The sequence below is a fragment of the Protobothrops mucrosquamatus genome, unplaced genomic scaffold, assembly GCF_001527695.2.
Source record: "Protobothrops mucrosquamatus isolate PMUCROS unplaced genomic scaffold, P.Mucros_1.0 scaffold1035, whole genome shotgun sequence".
Taxonomy (NCBI): Eukaryota; Metazoa; Chordata; class Lepidosauria; order Squamata; family Viperidae; genus Protobothrops; species Protobothrops mucrosquamatus.
In genome coordinates this window covers 272183-291983 of record NW_015387267.1, presented here as the reverse complement: position 1 = coordinate 291983, position 19801 = coordinate 272183, and the positions used below count along the sequence as shown (strand labels likewise).

At 34.1% G+C, this 19801-nt stretch overlaps 1 protein-coding gene across 1 annotated transcript in view; it reads right to left on the bottom strand.

The window, feature by feature from the left end:
- Positions 1–1202: 1202 nt before the first annotated feature.
- FGF10 (fibroblast growth factor 10) overlaps positions 1203–19801 on the bottom strand; it is a 90421-nt gene continuing 71822 nt past the window's right edge. The window contains exons 2-3 of the mRNA XM_015819967.2: positions 8343–8446; positions 1203–2827 (exon numbers count right to left, since the gene is read on the bottom strand). Of these exons, the coding sequence (XP_015675453.1) occupies positions 2609–2827; positions 8343–8446 (323 nt within the window). The 3' untranslated portion in view covers positions 1203–2608. The remainder of the gene's footprint in view (positions 2828–8342; positions 8447–19801) is intronic.

Below are 19801 nucleotides of genomic sequence, written 5' to 3'. Positions count from 1 at the left end.
ATATTACACCTTAGAGCCATTGCTTATATTTTGATAGATGAAGAAAGATGTTGCTTGTAGATTGGCTCTTAAGAGTTATATACACACATAAGAAAAATAGTGGCTGCAATCCTCAAATAATTTATACCAGATCCATTTTCATCAATATAGTTATAGTAGACTATGCTAAAATGGCCAGAAATGGCTGTATGATCATCACTGTCCATTTCGGAACTTAAATATTCACCCCAAGATGACAAGGCATTTCTTTCCCTCTGGGGCTCACATTGACAACATATCACATTGTGAAGCCTTTTCTAGATCATACACCCTCAATCCACAGGAGTTGGAGCTAGAATTACTTATTTGAATATATAATGCAAAAAACAAAAAAACAAAAACAAAAAAACCCTAGCCTCTAAACATTAAAGTAGGAGTGGTCAATTTCTTAGCTTAGGAAGCCATGCCTAATTATTTTTCTCCTAGTGGCCAAGGGATGTAGTGGGTAGGCCAAGATTGAAATGATGTCGCAGAAGACTTGGAGCAAGATTTGGACCTTTCTTTTGTTTTTGAACCCACTTTTATTGGTGGTCCATGGCTGAGAGTTTATGTAGCAGGATTGTGGTGGTAAGTACATAGCAATTGTTTGGTAGTTTTGCCCTAAAAGCTCCAGAAATTGTACAAAAGGAACATGGAGCATAGGAATATGTGATTCATGGATTATTCACCCCTGCATTAAAAATTAACAGCAAATACTGACCAAAATAAAAAGGGAACAATCACTTGTTTTGATCAATATGATCCCGATATTCTTCCATCAGTCTTTTACATTTTGCATGGAAAGTTTTTCAGCATCATCAATTGAGATACTACTTCTAAAACTTTTAAAATCAAGGTTCCCAGGAATACAGCACACCTAAGTAAAGGTGAATGCTCATATCCAATGCTCAGCCAATTCTTTATTCTTCAATTAAGGTATTATTCCCATTTATAACAGTAAGATTTTAATAGAACCAAGTACAGGGATCTTAAACTGATATGCTGAAGAACATTAAACAGCTACAGAGGAGCAGCATGGATAGCACATGGTTCCAGTCATTACAGGAAAGTGTACATTTTCCTGCAAAGAGATAACACATTCTGAAAGAAAGACATCTCTTCAAGAGTTTATGGAATATGCTTTTGCATTGGGCTTGATAGTGTAAATGAAATGCAATTTCCTTTCTCTTCTGCAATTCCTATGTAATATTGAAACTATCCTGAATTGACTTTTATTTAGATTGAAGATGCAATTTTCAACACCAAGTATTTCAGGGCTATTTTCTGAAGTAGGCTGCAGTCAAAGGAATGGCTTTTTCTTTTTACTTTTTTGGGTGTGGCGATGTAAAGGAATATCTGCTCAGATGTTATCAGCTCAATAGACTTAATTCAATGTCTTTCTGAAAAGAAATTGCATTAGTATAGAGAGCCTTTCTCATCCTCATCCACATTTAAGATGTGTGGACTTCAAGTCCCAGAGTTGAATTCTGGGAATTAAGGTCCACACATTTTAAAGTGGCTGAGGTTAAAAAACACTGGTATAACATATGGCCATATATAGTTATGCCTCATTTAAAAAAGAGAATAATTATGATGCAGTTTCAATACCTTTGAGGTCAGGCATTAAATGACATTTGAGTATCCAAATAAATTCTGCCCATTTCAAAACAGCAGCAAAACTCTTCAGATGATGTAGTATAGGAAGTTTTGGATCCGTGAGGGAAGCAGTAATCAAAAATACACACAGATCCTGTTGCCATTTCAATTCATTTCTGATCCTGTTGATTTTAAGTGCAAATCTTAAAAAATAAGTTTCAAGAGGGGGAAAAAGGGAAAACACAACTGAACACAATTTACAATTCTATGTTTTTCTTTTGTGTTGTTCTGTATTTATGGAAATTTGGGCAAGGTTTCAAGGTTTGACTTTGTCAATCTTGCAAAGAATATAGACAGCAGGAAAAGAACCATTATGCAAGAGGAAGCAACTAAGAAAATCCTTCAAACAATCAAAAAAAAAAAAGAGAAGAAAGATATTTAACATCCTATTAAATAAATAACTTAGGGAGAAATACAAAGGCATGGCGTTAGCATACAAAGAGATGGGGAAAAACACTATTTATTTTGTTAGAACAATTTTAATATGCTTATATTTCTTAAACCTATTCATCTCTTCCATATGAGACCATTCCAAAATCTTTTCTTTTTTCTGCATATGACCCATGTGCTTACAGTAAATGCTTAACTGTTCATTGGATCATTAGGTTTGAATGAAGTTCTTTGATTTGAGTTAGTATTCCATAAATAACTTTCCCCAACTTTCCCCATACATTGTCTCATATCCTTTCAGTTCTATCGGCAAGATAAAAAATAATAATCATAATTTCCTTGCACTGGAAAAAGCTCTGTTCTCATTTGATCCAGCTTGTGTCTTGATTATAGGATATGACACGTAACTAATTAGAGGTACTCATAATTCAACAGAGCAGAGAAACTTCCCCTTTTCTGTCAAGCAGACATCTGCTCTGTTTTTGCCTTTGCCTTTTGAGAGGAGTACAAAGTATTTGTGACAAAATCTTTGGTTCAGCTGCTATCAGTAGAAGAGGTCCTTTATCTGTGTGTCAACCACCATGGGAAGAAAATGAGCAGTAGTGTTTTTCCTCCTGGTCCTCTGTCCTTTCCTTGTCCCGCCTTTTCCATTCAAAGCCACAAACATTTGCTTTCCATTATTTTTCCAGGAGAATGAGGCATATGTATTGTATCCATTTTCTTCTATCCTCTCCTTTAGTTTGCAATCGTTGTTAAACTCTTTCTGTATGAAAAGAGAAAAAAAACAACACAGCAGACAAAAACACAGACAATATCAGAAGGTGAGGAGTGAAGACCACTAAGTACAATCAAAAGAAATGTATAACTTCAGGGTAAGAATAGAACAGAACAGAACAGAACAGAACAGAATAGGACCTTGGAGGTCTTCTAATCCAGCCCCTGCTCAAGCAGGAGAACCAGTTTAGAACTGATTTTTATACATAGGGAGGCTATCCTTTCTGTAGGATTGTGTCCCTCCATGCACCATTAAGGCTTGAACTACAGGGTAGATGCCAAAAGCACAGAGACCATCAAAGTATCCAAGCAAACATTTATTTTATGGCCCAACATGCTTCAGACCAAAAGGTCCACTTTAAAGGTCAAATATCCTGTTTGCCAGAGTGGCTATTGCCCATAAATGGTAAATTTCTTTTGCCTCTGAAAAGGGATCTTCAGACCCAACTTTCAAAACTCACAATAAACATTTCTTGGACATTTCCTCTTCTCCCTTGTTTGTATCATTCTTGCTTGATAAACAGATATGACAAATAAGCAGTGCACATGTTAGAATAGGATAATTTGCCTAGCCACTTAGTTTCAAACATTAGTGTTGCAGCATACAGCCTCATCGTGCTGCAGAAACAGCAGCAGCAACCGTATCATCTATGTGTCAAAGAAGATCAAAGTAAAATGTATGCAAAATCATGGCACATTTGCCTGGAATGTAGAGGCAGCATTTCATAGATCTAGTTCTTCTAAATGACATGTTCAGTATTTAGCTTGAATGTTTTGCTTGATTTAGAGCAAGATCAGGCAACCTTAAATGTTTGTTGATCACTGTAGATAGGTGGACTAAGACCTGCAGCGGATGAAAATGCAAAATGGATAGCATTCAGAGAGGGAGGGAGAGGGAGAGGGGGAGAGACAGAGAGAGAAAGAGAAAGAGAGAGAGATAGAAGGTGACGTGCAAGGTTAATCCCAAATTCTGCTCCTTGAATAACAAATATGGAAATGCTTTTATTTTTGTAATGAGAAACATCACTAATCTCTTTCTCTCTCTTCACATATTTTATGCTTGCTTTTTAGCATGCACAATAAACATACTAAGCCCTTAAGCCACTTTTAAAAGTAGGCAAGTTAAAACTCTTCAAAAACAATGAAAAAAGCACAGGTGTGATTGCTCTTCTGTAATCATTACTCAATCTGAACCTCACTTTTATCATAGGGTTTGATATCCATTTAGACCCTACATTTATTAAAGTTATGCTTTATACTTTTTCAAATAATTGGGAATCTGGAATTAGGAATAAAAGTGGATGTTGATTATGGAAGGAAAAGATGGAAGAACTGAGAAAGAAAAAAGAAAGGTTCTAACGACATTGAGATAAGTCTGTATTAGGAATTTTCCAAATAAGAGAAATAGTATATAGAATTAGTGAACTGATTGACTTGTGAGATGACCTAGTGAAGGACAAATCAAATATGATGTTTCTCTAAAACAAGGGTGTCAGACTGCCGGTCCATGGGCCGGACGCATCACGAGGAAACCGTGCCCATCCCATTGCTGACAATGGGGAAAAAGTTCCGATACATCACACAACATCACGTGACGTCGCAAGTTTGACATGTCTGCTCTAAAACATTAAGCACTTTTAAATTATGTTTAAGAGTACAATCCTGGAATTATCCAGAATCCATAATCTGATTTACAACTATCTCTTACAGTTATGCATTAATATATGGGGGATGCATATCTGGTTGATTTCAACTAAAATTCCATCCCTTGCAATTCTAATTCAAATTTCCCCTTTATTTCTTATTACTTTAAAAACAAACAAACAAACACAAGTACTTTCTGTTGATTCATTTGGCATCATGTTTAGTTTAAAGCTTGTCTCTGAAATATATTTCAGAACTTTTGGTAATTGATTCAATTATCTAGGAAACAAGTTCTAATATGAACTACTGTATGTATGGATTTAAAACAGATTTAATTTCATTTTTCCAAAGTAGTTTTGTTATTTTTGCTATTATTGTTTTCATCTCTAGAAATGGAATTGCTCTATCTCTATCTTCCTTTTTCAAGAGAAAAGATGATAAATATCAGAAACACAACTTTGACTGTATTTATCATGAATACTAGTGCATATACTCCTTTTTTTAAAAAAAAGCTGTGTTGAAAAATAATTAAAGAAAAAATTATTGACGCTATTTTGAGTATCTATCAGCTTTTAAAAGCCAGAGTCCTCTATCATATCACTCTGTAACCACCCTAGAAAGTCTTAGTAGGAATCTTAACTTTTGCAGAAATCTTTCTGAAATAATTATTGATTTTATACAGAATATTATGTAAGCCAGAGTCCTAAGTAGGAAAATAGTTTACAAACTAAAGCTGTATTTTGATTTCAGTTCTAGACAATCATAGCAGATGAGATCAGGGTGGATCTAAGCAATCATGATGACCTCTGGAAAAAAACAAATATTTTTAGCAGCATTTCCTTGTTTGGTTGTGGAAAAAGAATAATTAAATCTCTGGTAAGTTTATATGAACACTAGGGGAATGCAATACCATTTCAAGTATGATATTTTTGACTTCTATATTAAGGGGCTTTGACGGTTATGGGACACAGCCTTCCTTCTAGAATTTCAGTCTAGTCAAGTAATCAGATTAATCTATTACATTTATTGTTTCACTTATAAAAGTATTGTCATGCTGCTTATCACTCCCAGAAAGACTTGCTGAAGTGGTTTAACTAAGGAACCTACTTTCAAAGAAAAACTAAACCCATAAAACAGTCCCTTTGTGTAGAAATTCTGTAACCAAGTTGCTGCATAAATGAATCACTATTTTTGTGATGGTACGTAGTCTTTTTAAATGGCTCAAACCATATAGTTACAATACTAAAAGTTATTTTAAATAAATATGAAACATTATTTATCTTTGAATGTAAATTAAAATTAAACCAAAGGAAGTAAATTATCTATTATTTATTTGGAAGATTTATCTATGTGACAAATGAAAATTGTTTTTCTTAGAATGTTTAATTTCTACAAATATATTCAGATTTATCTGTACAGATCCATTTCCTCCATACAAATTAAAATGGTCAAAATCTTATGGAGAGTCAAATCTTAAGAAGCTTGCTAATCTCACTTATAATATTTTATATGATGGAGTTTTTTTGGGGTGAGGTTAAGAAAAGTCAAGATGGTAGGCCTCATCCCCTTTTAATATACATCTCATGCATACAAAACAATTTCACCATGCAATTTCTCCTGTCATTTTTATTTTTTTGCTCATTTCCCATAATATCTATATAATTTGATATCATATGAGAATTCAGAAATCTTGCAAGACTTCGTGCAAGATCACCAACATTTCTATAACACTGAATGATCTTGAGAGATTTCATTTAAAAAAATAATAATTTTGGAGTTCCTTAGACTCATCAGGTAGATGTTGTTGACTACTGCAGCAACAAATTAATTAAATTAATCATGTGATATTTCCCATCTTTGGGACATTTTCAATTTTTATATCATAGATAAAATAAAATGCAAAAATAAAAGTCATTAGTCTACTCTGCTTTATAAATATATTGCTTCTGCCATAAATTTAGCAAGTAGCTTTAGAAAATTATCTCTTAGCCTCAAATCTGCTGTACCGAGTTTGGCAGATGAGCATAATAACGCAAATTAATTTATAAAGGCTGCTAAGGACTATTAATATAATGAATTATATAAATACTAAACATGATTTATTGGACCATGTCATTGTGAAAGTTGTACATGTGCAACATCAGTTAAGACATTATTCATATTTGTAAAGTTGCACAAAAATCAGTGACTGTTTTTTATTAGTTATTTAAACTAAATATGAACAAATATTTTATACATTGTATATTAGTTTTTCCCCCACTCTGGCATCCTCTGGATTTATTGGATTCCAAAGCCTATAAAAATCAGATGATTTGACAAATTCCCAGTAGAAAAATGTCTGATAAAATTGGAATGGAATGAATTTTGGGGTATTGTGGGTTCCAATTAAATATATTCTAATATAGAAGGGGATAAAATAATAGATTTGTGAATCTGATTTGTTTGTTTACCTTTTAAAACATTTCCCAGGATAACAGACATTTGTAAGCTATATGAACTGTCTTTAAATCCAAATGTTGCATCAATCATATAATCAATATCATTATCAATATCAGGGTAAGCTTGATAAAAGGATAAAAAATTAGATAGATAGATAGCTAAATATGTACTTGAATTTTCTTGTATGGGTTTTAACATTATTTTTATTATTAACCTAGACAACCTGTCATTCTTGTGTCATCTTTTCAGAGATATTTCTTTATCAGATTTCTCAATGTCTTCAACAGTGACAATGTGCTGCTTTCCTTGGAAAACTTGGGATACATTCAGAGGTGTGGGTCTATGACAACTCGCCACGGACAATTCGCCATGGCCAATTCACCACTGCCAACTTGCTGTGGAACAACTCACCACAGAACAAGAGCTACACTAATATATCAAAGAAATAGTCCAATAGAATCATTGAAGAGAGGTTGCCAAAGGAGGGAAAAAATAAAATGTGAATGACAAAAATTAAAATATTTTTTTTTAATTATTTTAAATAATTAAATTGAATTGTTGAATTGTCCCACAGGGACTTGTTCTGTGGTGAGTTGGCCATGGCAAATTGGCCATGGGAAGTTGGCTACGGTAAGTTGTCCCATTCTCCAGAGATGTACCTGTCTTGAAAGTAGCCCATGTTGAACTGCATAGCACAAACATTAGCAGGGGAAATGTTTTATGACATTTTTTTAAATTATGTTATAAACTGTTTTTGATAATTTTTATTCATAAAATGTTTTATAAAATTTGCCAAATTTCCATTTCATGGGAGTCATGACTCCTGGATTTTGGATACATTCTGTAAGTTATCCACTTAAGGAACCTTGGTTCAAAAATCATTGCCCTATTTCAACCAGTTAAAGATTACAGGTTTTAGTAGTATATAGATAGATAGACATAGCTGCATATCCACATTATTTATAACTTTGAAACATGGCTGTTAGGGCAGAATTTATTTTTATGGACAGAGTAAAGTTTAAATACTGCTATTTGGGGCCATTTAATCCAAGAAAAAATGAAAAACATTTCTTGGAGCTATAAACATTAGTTTAATGCTACTCCAGGTAAAAGCAACCTATAAAAAATGTTCTATGTTTCTGAGCTATAGAGGGTTATTCCCAGTCCATGAGGGAAAGGGGTAACAACAATTTGAAGTAACGGCATATAAGTAATTGAAGAGCATTTTCTTTGGATGTGGAAGGTCTATGTTTCACTCATGAGCTTCTTCCAATCAGTCTGAAGAGCATTGTCTGACAACGGAACTATAGTAACATCATTAGTGGGGTTTGCTCCCTGTATATATATAACAACTTGTCTTGCAAGTCCTGTAGGTATAGAAGCTCACTGGGTGAATTTGAACTCAAGTGAAATATACTTACAGATCCATAGACTTTGCCATTCTTATTCATGGCAAGATAATAATTGCTGTTAATGGATTTAACAGCCACCACTCCAATTTCCACAGATGTTATTTCCAATATGCCTACAATACAAGAACAGATAGAAAGTCAGACAAGCACAGATCAAGATCTAAGACATTGGAGCTAACAAAGAAAAGATTGAGAGAAACCAAGATAAACTTTTTTTTTGTATAATAGGATCAAGAACTACTCAAATTCTTTTAACGTCCAAAACAACCAGGCAATGAGCCCCAGAAACTTTTATGGCATGGATTTGCATGAACATTGTTTTAATTATCATCTTTCCTTTCCTCTCTCTGCCTTTCAAACTCCTTAACTAGTGAAACAGCTCAACTCTTCTTAGCACAGATTTTCACTGAAATTTATCAAAAGAGACATCTAAACCACAATATTGAATTAAATTTATAGCATATGTCAATAGAATAGCAGATTCATTATGATAGGCAGAAACAGTGGTAAGCACTTTATTCCTTATAGGATATTTAGATAAAATTAAATTTCTTGGCTGTACTTTATGTTTTTTGCAACTATATTTTAGAATATGACTAAGCTAAATCTGATGGTTCACATTGTCTTGTCTTCTCAAATACCATAAAATTCGATTTTGTTTTCAGTAAAATATGTTTTACCTTTTTTCTTTGAGAAAAGTAATCCATAGAGTTTCCTCTCTGTGGAGTGTGGATGTCTTTGGCTCTTTCTCTATCCCCCCCCCTTCTCCCCAAACTAGGTAAGCAATATTATTTTTATTTAATGATAATATTAACAACAACTTAACTTCAAATCTTGGCCAGGTGATATATTTCAAATTGCTTATATTTCATCCCATTTCTTCTAGCATGATAGCATGCTGCATATTTTAATTTGTCATGTAGTTTGTGTAATTTTTGTTTTGTTGTATTAACCAGTCATTGCCTGCAATAAACATTAAACTGAAAAGGCAGATTGATTCTGCTTCCCCGTCTATGGAATGCCTCATTATAAGCAGATATCCTGGAAAATTATTGTCACAGGAGTACATAATATATCACCTAAATCACCTAAATATGAGCCAGCAGTTTGCTGCAGCTGCCAAAAAGGCCAACACAGTGCTAGGCTGCATTAACAGAGGAATAGAATCAAGATCACGTGAAGTATTAATACCACTTTACAATGCCTTGGTAAGGCCACACTTGGAATACTGCATCCAGTTTTGGTCACCACGATGTAAAAAAGATGTTGAGACTCTAGAAAGAGTACAGAGAAGAGCAACAAAGATGATTAGGAGACTGGAGGGTAAAGCATATAAGGAACGGCTGCTGGAATTGGGTATGTCTAGTTTAATGAAGAAAAGGAAGAGGGGAGACATGATAGCAGTGTTCCAATATCTCAGGGGCTGCCATAAAGAAGAGGGAGTCAAGCTATTTTCCAAAGCACCTGAAGGCAGGACAAGAAGCAACGAGTGGAAACTAATCAAGGAGAGAAGCAACCTAGAACTAAGGAGAAACTTCCTGACAGTGAGAACAATTAACCAGTGGAACAACCTGCCTCCAGAAGCGGTGAATGCTCCAACACTGGAAGTTTTTAAGAAGAGACTGGACAGCCATTTGCCCGAAATGGTATAGGGTTTCCTGCCTGAGCAGGGGGTTGGACTAGATGACCTTCAAGGTTCCTTCCAACTTTATTATTATTATTATTATTATTATTATTATTATTATTATTATTATTATTATTATTATTATTATTATTATTATTATTATATTTGCAGGTTGAGGTTTATACTTAGCATTTCACTGGCACCTGCCAGTCATATTTCAAAAAATAGGTGGAGAGGTCAAAGAAATGGATTTTTGATTAATTTTAATTGAACATAAATCACATTAATTATATTCGGTTAAATGGATTACTCTCTATTCATACTGAAAACTGCAGTTCAGTGCTAACGTTTGGAGAGATTCTTGACGCCCCATCCAAAGTTACTGGGAACCAAATATAGCTTTGAAACATCAGATTAACTGTCCAATCTAAGCACCTATTTACAGATATATCATTTATTTGGCTCATAATGGCTGTGTCAAGCACCGGGGAAATCAGGAGATTCAAGCAGTTCAAATGAGTATAAAGATTTATTGCAAGGTTAAGATTTCTCCAGAATCTGAACTACTAACAATCAAGGGAAATTAGTGGGATTTAAGAAGAAATTCAAGGTAGACTGGACTTAGAGTCTTAGATCCCTTGTGGGCGTGCAGGGACTCATGACTGATGATGTATTTGACCCCCTCCCATGGGCTCAGCCTCTTCTACAGGCTGTTTGAATTGTTGTGTGTAATAGTTTAATATTCCAAACCAGGGCTTTAGCATTAATTATGGTTAATCTATATTGGTGATACAAATAAAAAAATAGGGATTTTGAGGACAGCTGTGTTACAGATTCAAATTGTTCCACCTTGGATTTTGTTTTCTTAATTATTTTAGTTCTGGTGTAGGAAGAGAAAGGAAATGGAGAAGAAAGAGATATTAGAAATTAGAAAGACAAGCAGTTGGAGGAAAAATGCCAACAATGACCATTGCCATTCAAACTCTTCTCTCTCCATCTGTGCACTTTTAATGCATGATGGGAAATGTAGTGATGGAAGAGAATATACAATACCTAATGAGAACACGTGCCTTTCTCTTAGTAGCATTTGAGTAAAGTCATAATAAAACAGTTATAATTGATGATTTTTAGAAAAATCCTGAGGTTCAGGGTTGTCTGCATCTAACTTCAGAATATACAAGTCAAAAGTGATGCTTTCTCTGTTGTATAAATCTGGAAATTTGTTGGGGCTATTATTATGTTACAGTATTAATTTTATGCAATTCACTCATAGTAATTAGCATAGAAATTCATTCTAATATCACTTACTTCTGCAGTTGCATCCAGTGCTTTTTTTGTAAAAAAAAAAAAAAGGTGCCGGAACTCACACACATCATACAACCTGCCTTGCCTACCCTACAAGGTTCCATCCAAAAAAGGTGCTGGAACTCTGTTCTGGGCGTTCTATGAGAAAAAAGCCCTGGTTGCATCCATTCAGGGCCCAGAAATATATTACCCTAATATTGTAATATAATGAGATGAAAGGAAGTAAACAAAAATCAGAACTGATTTTTGTTTTTAGTAACATTTTGTGTAGTTTTCATAATGACAACAGATGTGGGGCACAGTTCTCTTCTCCAATAATAAATCATCCATTTTGTCAGACATAAGCAATTAATGCAATCCACATGAATGGGGCCAGGCAAAACAATTTTCTTTTCCTTTCTGCCACAAGATTTGCGAATTCTTTACCATGACTAGCATCTGATTAGTCTATCATATTTAATAGGTTACAATATAAGCAATAAAACACTCATAAATAATGTTTTATTTGCTTCAAAACTTTATTGGTCATCTAATGTGACATTGTCATTCCGAGTCAACATTGTGTTTCTTGTTCTCTATATTGTTAGAACCAGCTCTGAGTCCGGGGCAATTTGTTTTTCCTTTTTAAAAATATGCTCATTAATGATATGGTACAAACTTCTCCTATAACAGTTGCTATACCATCTCCAACTTGATAATGGCAACAGATGTATCAGGCTCCAGGTTTTTCTATTCCCATAGCTGCTTTTCAGATGGAAAGAACTGAAAGCTGTTTATGCACAGGTTATCTTCTGCTGTTCTATAGTAACTGATATTCAGTGACAGATTGCTAGCTCATTGTGTAAGTCCCATAATCCACATAAAGATCCATTGTTCATGAATTTTTCTTCTTTAAGTCTATTTAAGCTAATGATAATTTCCACATCTGGTGACAGTGAACTCCAGGAAGTAATCATGTGAAATATTTTCTTTTGTCCAATAATTGTTGACCATTAAATTCTTGGAGAAAGGGCAAGATACGGAAGTGAGAACAAAATAAATAGAATCTGCTCTGAGTTTTCTAGTTGGAATCAATCGGAACTATTTTTTTTTCAGAAAGAAACTCATGCAAAATCAACTATAAAGCTATTGCTTTCTTTTCCTGGAAATGCCACATTTATGGTGATACTTCAGGTTTCATGGATTGTAGAGTCCATCATATATTAAATTCTTATAGACAGTCTGGTGCCATTTGATTTCTGACACATAAGGATTGTAGTAACTGTCATTCCAACTTTAAAACAAGGAAGAAAAATGGTCCTGTCCACCTTAATCTATCTTTGTTTAGCAAGAGGTATAAAATGGCCAGTTTGATGATTTGCATTAAGAACCCCTGTTGTAATCCAAGCAATACAGTTTTCTTTTCATCAAAAGAGTATTTATGTCTCACTGCAGCTTGAACTGGCTCATTTTCCTTTTTGTGATCAATACTCTGTTGCTTGTCAGACAGCAATAGGGAACGTAGACAATTATTTCATAAGGATATGTTTGTTTGCTGTGGCCTCTGTAGTAATGCCAGACTGAATTAATTCCTTGTTGCATTAACATTTTCATGGAATTTTATTAGTTTATGTGCCAATTGTCTAATTTTTTTTATCTTATTTTGCTTATAAGGATTGCAACATTTTACAATAAACTGCATTTCTATTAACTAATAAGTATCATTTTGCAGCACTAGACATCTGTTCAACTTTTGAGCTGGATAACATGTTCAAGTATGAAGCTGGCAAGTAGAGCAGTTCAAATGGATCCAGCAACTTATTTTGCTTTGACCCAATATTTAACCAACTAATACAGTGTGGCTAGTTGGACCATTTAATCAAATGAATCAATTATATTCATATTTATGTAGTGCTGATCAGAATTTATGACCTTTGTCTCACATAGTAATAGAATGAAATTTGGACCCCCCTTATGTTTGTCTAAATTAAGCTAGATTTAATAATAGTGGGAATTTTGATTGAACTTGGATGAATTCTGGATTTTGTGATGTAAAAGATGAATTGGAATTGATTTTCATATCCACAGGTGGCCTCAACTCCAATTCTGGGAATATGGTCTCCATTTATTAATTTGTAATCCTGCAAACCTGTTGTCCTGCAAGGGCAGTGGCAAAAACAAAAGCAAAAAAAAAAAAAAAAGTAGAAAAACTGGTGGTGGGTTGTAGTTGTGGTTCAGAGTTGCAAATTATACAAATCCCATTGCTAGACTAAATCTGATTTCTAGATGAACTGGTAAGAAAGGAATAAATCAGGAAAGTTTATTGACACCATGTTTTCTGAGATAATCTACTGACAATTTTTAACAGACACAAAGCTGGGTGTCACATTAAAAATGCATGTTAGTGCATAAACACACACACACACACACATGGATGTATATATCCCCACGTAATGACATGCTTTTATTTTGTAAACAAGTACAGTGGGTAGACTGGTGAAAATCTGATGTATTCCTTCGTATCTTGAAAATATTTACCAGAATCAAGAAAAACCCAGGAAATATTTAAAATATGTTCCCTCTCTTCAAATGTAATAGCATAATCTAATATTCTACTATCATAATCTATCATCCCGTTTAGTGTAATTTTCCTTATGAATATTTCCAGATGTACAATGGAACAAACAGAGAAATTTGAAAGAATCCTGAACTTGCTTAATTCAAATGATGTGATGTCTGAAATATTTTATGCTGCTTCTAGAAGGCTCTCAACCAGAATGGCATGTGGGAAGACCATGAATTTAGCTACTCCTGGTTTCAAATCTCTTCTCAGTTTTGAGAAGAGTTTTTTTGTGTATAAAATGGGTTTTCTCTTTGTACCCTGTTCTTGGGATTTATTATAGTTGGGATAAACAAGCAAAATATTCTGACGAACAGCTAAATAGTGAAATAGGAGCATATATTTCCATAGTCCATTGTGTGTCAATTTTACAAATGTGGACCAAATATTTACTACTTACTTATGAATTCTCTGTTTGTCTTCTTGTTTGACTAAGTATGCAAATCAGCAAAAAGGAAACACTTTGTGTAAGTTTTGTCATGAACAAGCATGGTTTCATTAAGGTGGTGTTTTCCCTTTATTTTGTGAAGGGACGTTTCTATGGATAAAGACTTATAAGAGTGAATCAATTACCCAAAAAAACCTCTTTGCTGCTTCAAAGTATTTGTTTCTGAAAAATGTGTTACCAGATGACTTTACTGTTAACAGCAAACCCTTTTTCAGGGTAACTGGACTTTGTTTTTTTCCTTGAAGACATTTCACTTTTCATTCAAGAAGCTTCTTCAGCTCTGACGAAATGGTGGAGTTTGGAAGGATTTATATTCCTTGCAGTTATCTGCTCATTACCATTCTTTTTGAAAAAGCACTTTTGGAACAACTATGACCTGGATGATTGAGAATCTCCATAGAAGATTAACAACAAAGAAAAAAAAGGAGGAAAACAGCTTTGGTATTTCTCAGTAGTACATGCACAATTCAAGCTTGTACTATCTTGAAATACACATTTGCAATCCTCATATTAATTGTTTTCAGGCAAATATACTATTTTTTCATCCTTTTTTTAACATCAGAAAATGGCAACAATTATGGCTAATCCTACTTGCCTACATCCACTATAAAAGCAGGTTTCTCAGTATTGGAACCATTCCAACTTATGTTAGTTAGAAACATTTTAAATATCAATATGAGATGTGTCCTGTAGACATTGCAAATGCTTGCTTTATAGATCTATCACTCAGGACCATACTTTCCAGAACAACCAAATATGCTAGCTAAAATCAACTGTCCCTTTGGAATTAAAACAAATTCTTTTTATCCAAAATGACAAAAAAACTGAAGAATGGTTGCCTAACGTGCTACATACAGAGGACTCCTTATCATATGTTCTCTGTGATTTTATACATTGTTTCCACACTTCTTTATATTCTTATTAAACAAGGTGAGAGAAATGAAAGACACTTTCAGAAAATCACAGGCTATGGTAGAAGTCTAGTTAATCCTTAGTAAGACAAATGACTAGTTAGATAATACTAGTTCTAAGGTTCAGCCACTTGATTGTACTCTTGATTGTAACACTATTCATTATCCTCCAGTCTCTAAATTTATCCTTAAAAGAAAAAGGATTAAACACTTGGAATGGACACAAGATTATTGAGTTTTGTGCGTTTCACTAAATGAGCCTGGAATCTGACTGACTGACAGATACAAATGCCCAAATATCATATTAAATGAATATGAATAAACTTGGGGAAGGAATGCTTTGCTTTGATTGCAGAACTATATGCTTAGAAAATATTCACAGGTTGTTGATTTCTGATGAAGATCTGCATGAGAACTAGCTGTAGGCTTCAGATTTCCCAAAATGCCCATGGAAAACCATAACCAGAATATTCTGTATGCACATTCTCAGCCTCTGAGATCCAACAAATGTTCAACTTCACATAATATTGGCTGTCTCTACATGGTGTGCACTAACTAAATCCATATAATATTCCTAACTGGCCATTAATTTAAGTCTAATCTTTAAGCATCAAATAATCTACCTTTGAAGTGGAATATATATTTTTCAACATGTCTAAAGTCTACATAGTGTATCAGATTGTGCTTTTGTGCACTGAAATTTGAAACTTCGGCTTGCTTATGGAACCCAGCCATAACACACATGGATTTCCAAATAATTTCTCCCAAACTGATGCTCAGGGGAATGGGCTCTGTATCAGTAGTTTTTATTTCTTGAAATCTCTTGATCATCTTCCTTGGCTTCCCCTACTTGGAATGTGTGAATCAGGGTAAATCTGATTCTTTTTACTTTTTGGCTTGAAGGATAAATTTTGCTTTAAAAGGAATATGTCCAGATTTTGACATATGTTTTCTGGTTTGTTTAGGGACAAAGATTTAAAAACAAACAAACCTTACCTTTGAAAATAAATGAGATGGTCAGACTCTTGACATTTGATGTTTTTTGTAACAAAAAGACCATATAGTATTTTCTAAGCACATAAGCTAACTTGAACTGAGTTATATGGCTAAATCTGTACTTTTTAAACTTTCGTTATAGAGTTCACATCTCACAATATTATACAAAAGTTGTATTAAAATGAAGACAAATTTCCAGGTACAGAAGGGATAGAATTTATGTGAGTTGCATCTGAATTCCCTTGGCTGGGCTGCTATGGTGGAGGAACAAGCTTTGGTAGACCAATCTGTGTTACCCTACAGTCATGTGCCCTTGGATTAAAAAAGGAGTGAAAGCAGCATGGAGTTGGGGAGAAACTTTGTTATAAACAGGAACTCCATGAACACCTGAAGCCTAGTTATCAGGAGTGGGGTGAGGTAAAAGTTTCCATCAACAGGAAAAGCCCACAAGCTCTGCAGAGCTTTATACTTTTTTAACTTCAAAATCAATTCTGGAACTGATTCTAGAGCAGTGCAAAGCACACATCTGGAAATGGTGTTTGCCCATTTGAGATTGCAAGGATGCTTCTCATTCTTCTGAAGGTTTAGATTGAAGCCTGCAGGTGATACTCTTCGGAAAATATTATATTTCCTCATCTATCTCATTTATTGACTAAGGCTGAAAATTCAGATCTCTTTTAATTGTCAATGGCTGTGCTGTAATATCTTTAAAATAAACTGTTAAATTTTCAGAATGAGGCAAGAGAAACAGGAGACATAATCAAACATAACTGGAGAATATATTTTCTTTTTTGTAGTAAAAAACCCCAAGAAGGATGTATTAAGGTTTAAAATGAAATGAGCAATGTATGAATTCTTCACAGTTGCTCTCATGGGTGGGCTCTTTGAATATATGAGTGAATATTTTCTAAGGGATTAGTTCATCCCAACTGGAATGACAGTTACCGGAAGAGAGCTGAATGTTGTCTTTAGTTGGAACAGTATGACAGGTTGAAAAAGACTTATTTTTGAACCAATTTTTCATCCTGTGTGGATTTTTTTGCTTTGTTTTGCTTTGTTTTCCTTTACACAGTAGCAAAAATATTATTGTGGTGTAACCAATGAAGTCTGCTCTTGTTAAAAATAATAGTATATGCCAGTGACATTAACTGAAGAATTATATTCATTACATGAATATAAGGACACATCTTGTATTGCAAACACAAATCACTTTGAAGCCTGTTTCCAATTGATTATAAAACATCTGGAAATTACAGTTTGCTTATGATACTGTGAATTGTCTGTTAAAGTCCTCTAACTCCCACACAGAACTAGTAGTTTCTCTGGTTTAGTCACCCTTTTTAGTTTTTTTTGCCACCAGTCTAGTCAAGAATATGAGAAAGTGCCACCTAGTGTACAACATTGTATATGCTCAAACCAGTAATGTCTTAATGTGCTTTTATTTCAATTCTTCTGAGTCAAGTAGTCACATCAATTGTACTAAAAAGCAAGATACAGCAATGCTGGCCTAATTCTGTGTCATATTAAGTTGTCTAACTTCTACTATCTTTGGTTTAATACTTGTAAAATAATGTAGCACTGCCCTTGGAAAGAGGGAAGAGAGCAATGAACCATTAAGGAAAGAGGAAACAGTAATTCAAGTCCTGAGAAAGTAGAACATATGAGGAAAAAAAACTGAAAATAATCCTATCTTGATTTTGCTTGGAATAAAATATGGCAGATTGAAACTTGGACAGTTTTCAAGATTTTATTCTACCCTACAACAATAAAGCACATTCCTGGAATTCTATTTCTTGATGTTACCTAACTCAAAGGGCTGATAGTAGTAAAACACAGACCAGAAAAGAAAAAGGTCTTAAATTTTAGTCAGCTACTTCCAGTCAGAATCAATAAGTGTTAGACATACTAATAATCTGATTGGGACTACTTGTGTTTCAGCTGCAACAGCTACTGGTGTTTCAGCTATCCCTTATTCCTTGACTAAGCACAATTCAGCAGATTTGACATAGGTGCATATATGTAATAAAGGCTTCTCCCATCTCTATCCATCCATGGCTACTACTAATCTACTCTGAATTGTTTTTCTCCCTTCTTATCTTAATCCTGAAACAATTGTAAACATAAGCAAGCTTAGCCAACCATTTATATTTTGTTCATTATACTGCACATACATTCCTGAAATGCTCCTTATAAGTCATTCATTTGGTGGTTAATGTAGCTAAATAGTAATTCAGTTAAGAGTCTGACCAGAAACTTTCCTCCCTTCTTTCAAAGCAACTGGGTGACAAGCACCACTGATAAAGCAGCTGTTGTATTAAGTCAAAAGACAGGCAAAGATTTGAGAAGATACAGGTTTCCCTGTAGCAGAGCTACTTCAGGGAGGCCTTGTTATCAGCTGTCTTAGATCACTACATAAAGTATTTCATCAAAACTCCTGTTATCTCTCCAGATGGTCACCTACGAGTTAAATATTTTAAGAACTCTGAAACATTGAGAATGGAGGCCCTTTAGTTGGTTAAACTTGTTTCTTTGACTGTTTCTCACCAAAATATTGGATGCTGCAAAAATCATTCTACACCTCTGGGTGATCATTAAGACTTCTGCAGGATGGGACCACCTCTGTCATTTTTGGATTGCTGTAGCTAGAAAAATACCAGAATGTATACTCTCTCCCCAATTTTAATGCCTTACAAAGGCTAACAAAGGTACTTAAAAAACCAAAACTATTATCAAAATTGCTATCAGTCACCAAAATGATGAATATCAGATTCTGGAAATCTTTAATCGGTTCTGGTTACTGTTATCATATGCTGCTTGTCTAACTAAGCATGTGAAGACATGGTAGGAAAGTTTGAAATTTTCTATAACCTCAGCTAGCATATTTGATAATGAGGTATAGAAATGATTGGAGTGAAATACCTCATATAGCTATGCAAATATATTTTGCATTATTGGTTACTGTATAATTGCAAACAATGCTGGGAAATGCTCTAAATCTAAATAGGGATGTGCAAAAATGAAGAATATCCTACATAAATTTAATAGATAAATAAGAAGCTTTCTCTAACTCCACAGCATGAGAGAAGGTACAATGACAAAATTGCACCTTGATAAAAATGTCATTTGATTTTCAGCTCTGTTGTGTTATCTGTACCTTGGTACCCTGATGGCAACTTTGAATGGTTCTTTTTTGACCTCCCTATGTAATAGCATTGAAAGCAACTCAAGGCTAGCTCTCCTGTGTACCTATGTAAACAGTTGCCCATAATTCAAGCCTCATCTTATGCACTTTTTTTTACAAGATCCTCCACCAGGCAAAAGATTACAACAACTTACTGAAGGCTAAGATGATGACTAGCATTTACTGCAATGAAATATTTTTTAGTTAAAGCATATATGTTGTTTATTTAGACAAAATGCTATTCCACACTTAATAAATCATGTAAAGTGTAACTTTTATATGCACTGTGAAACTAAAAATAATTGTATAATAAAATTTGCTTTATTACCATATTCACTTTATTGCTGTGGTCCGAGACCAAACCTGCAATATCTTCCAGGTATACCTATATTGCATAGATCAGG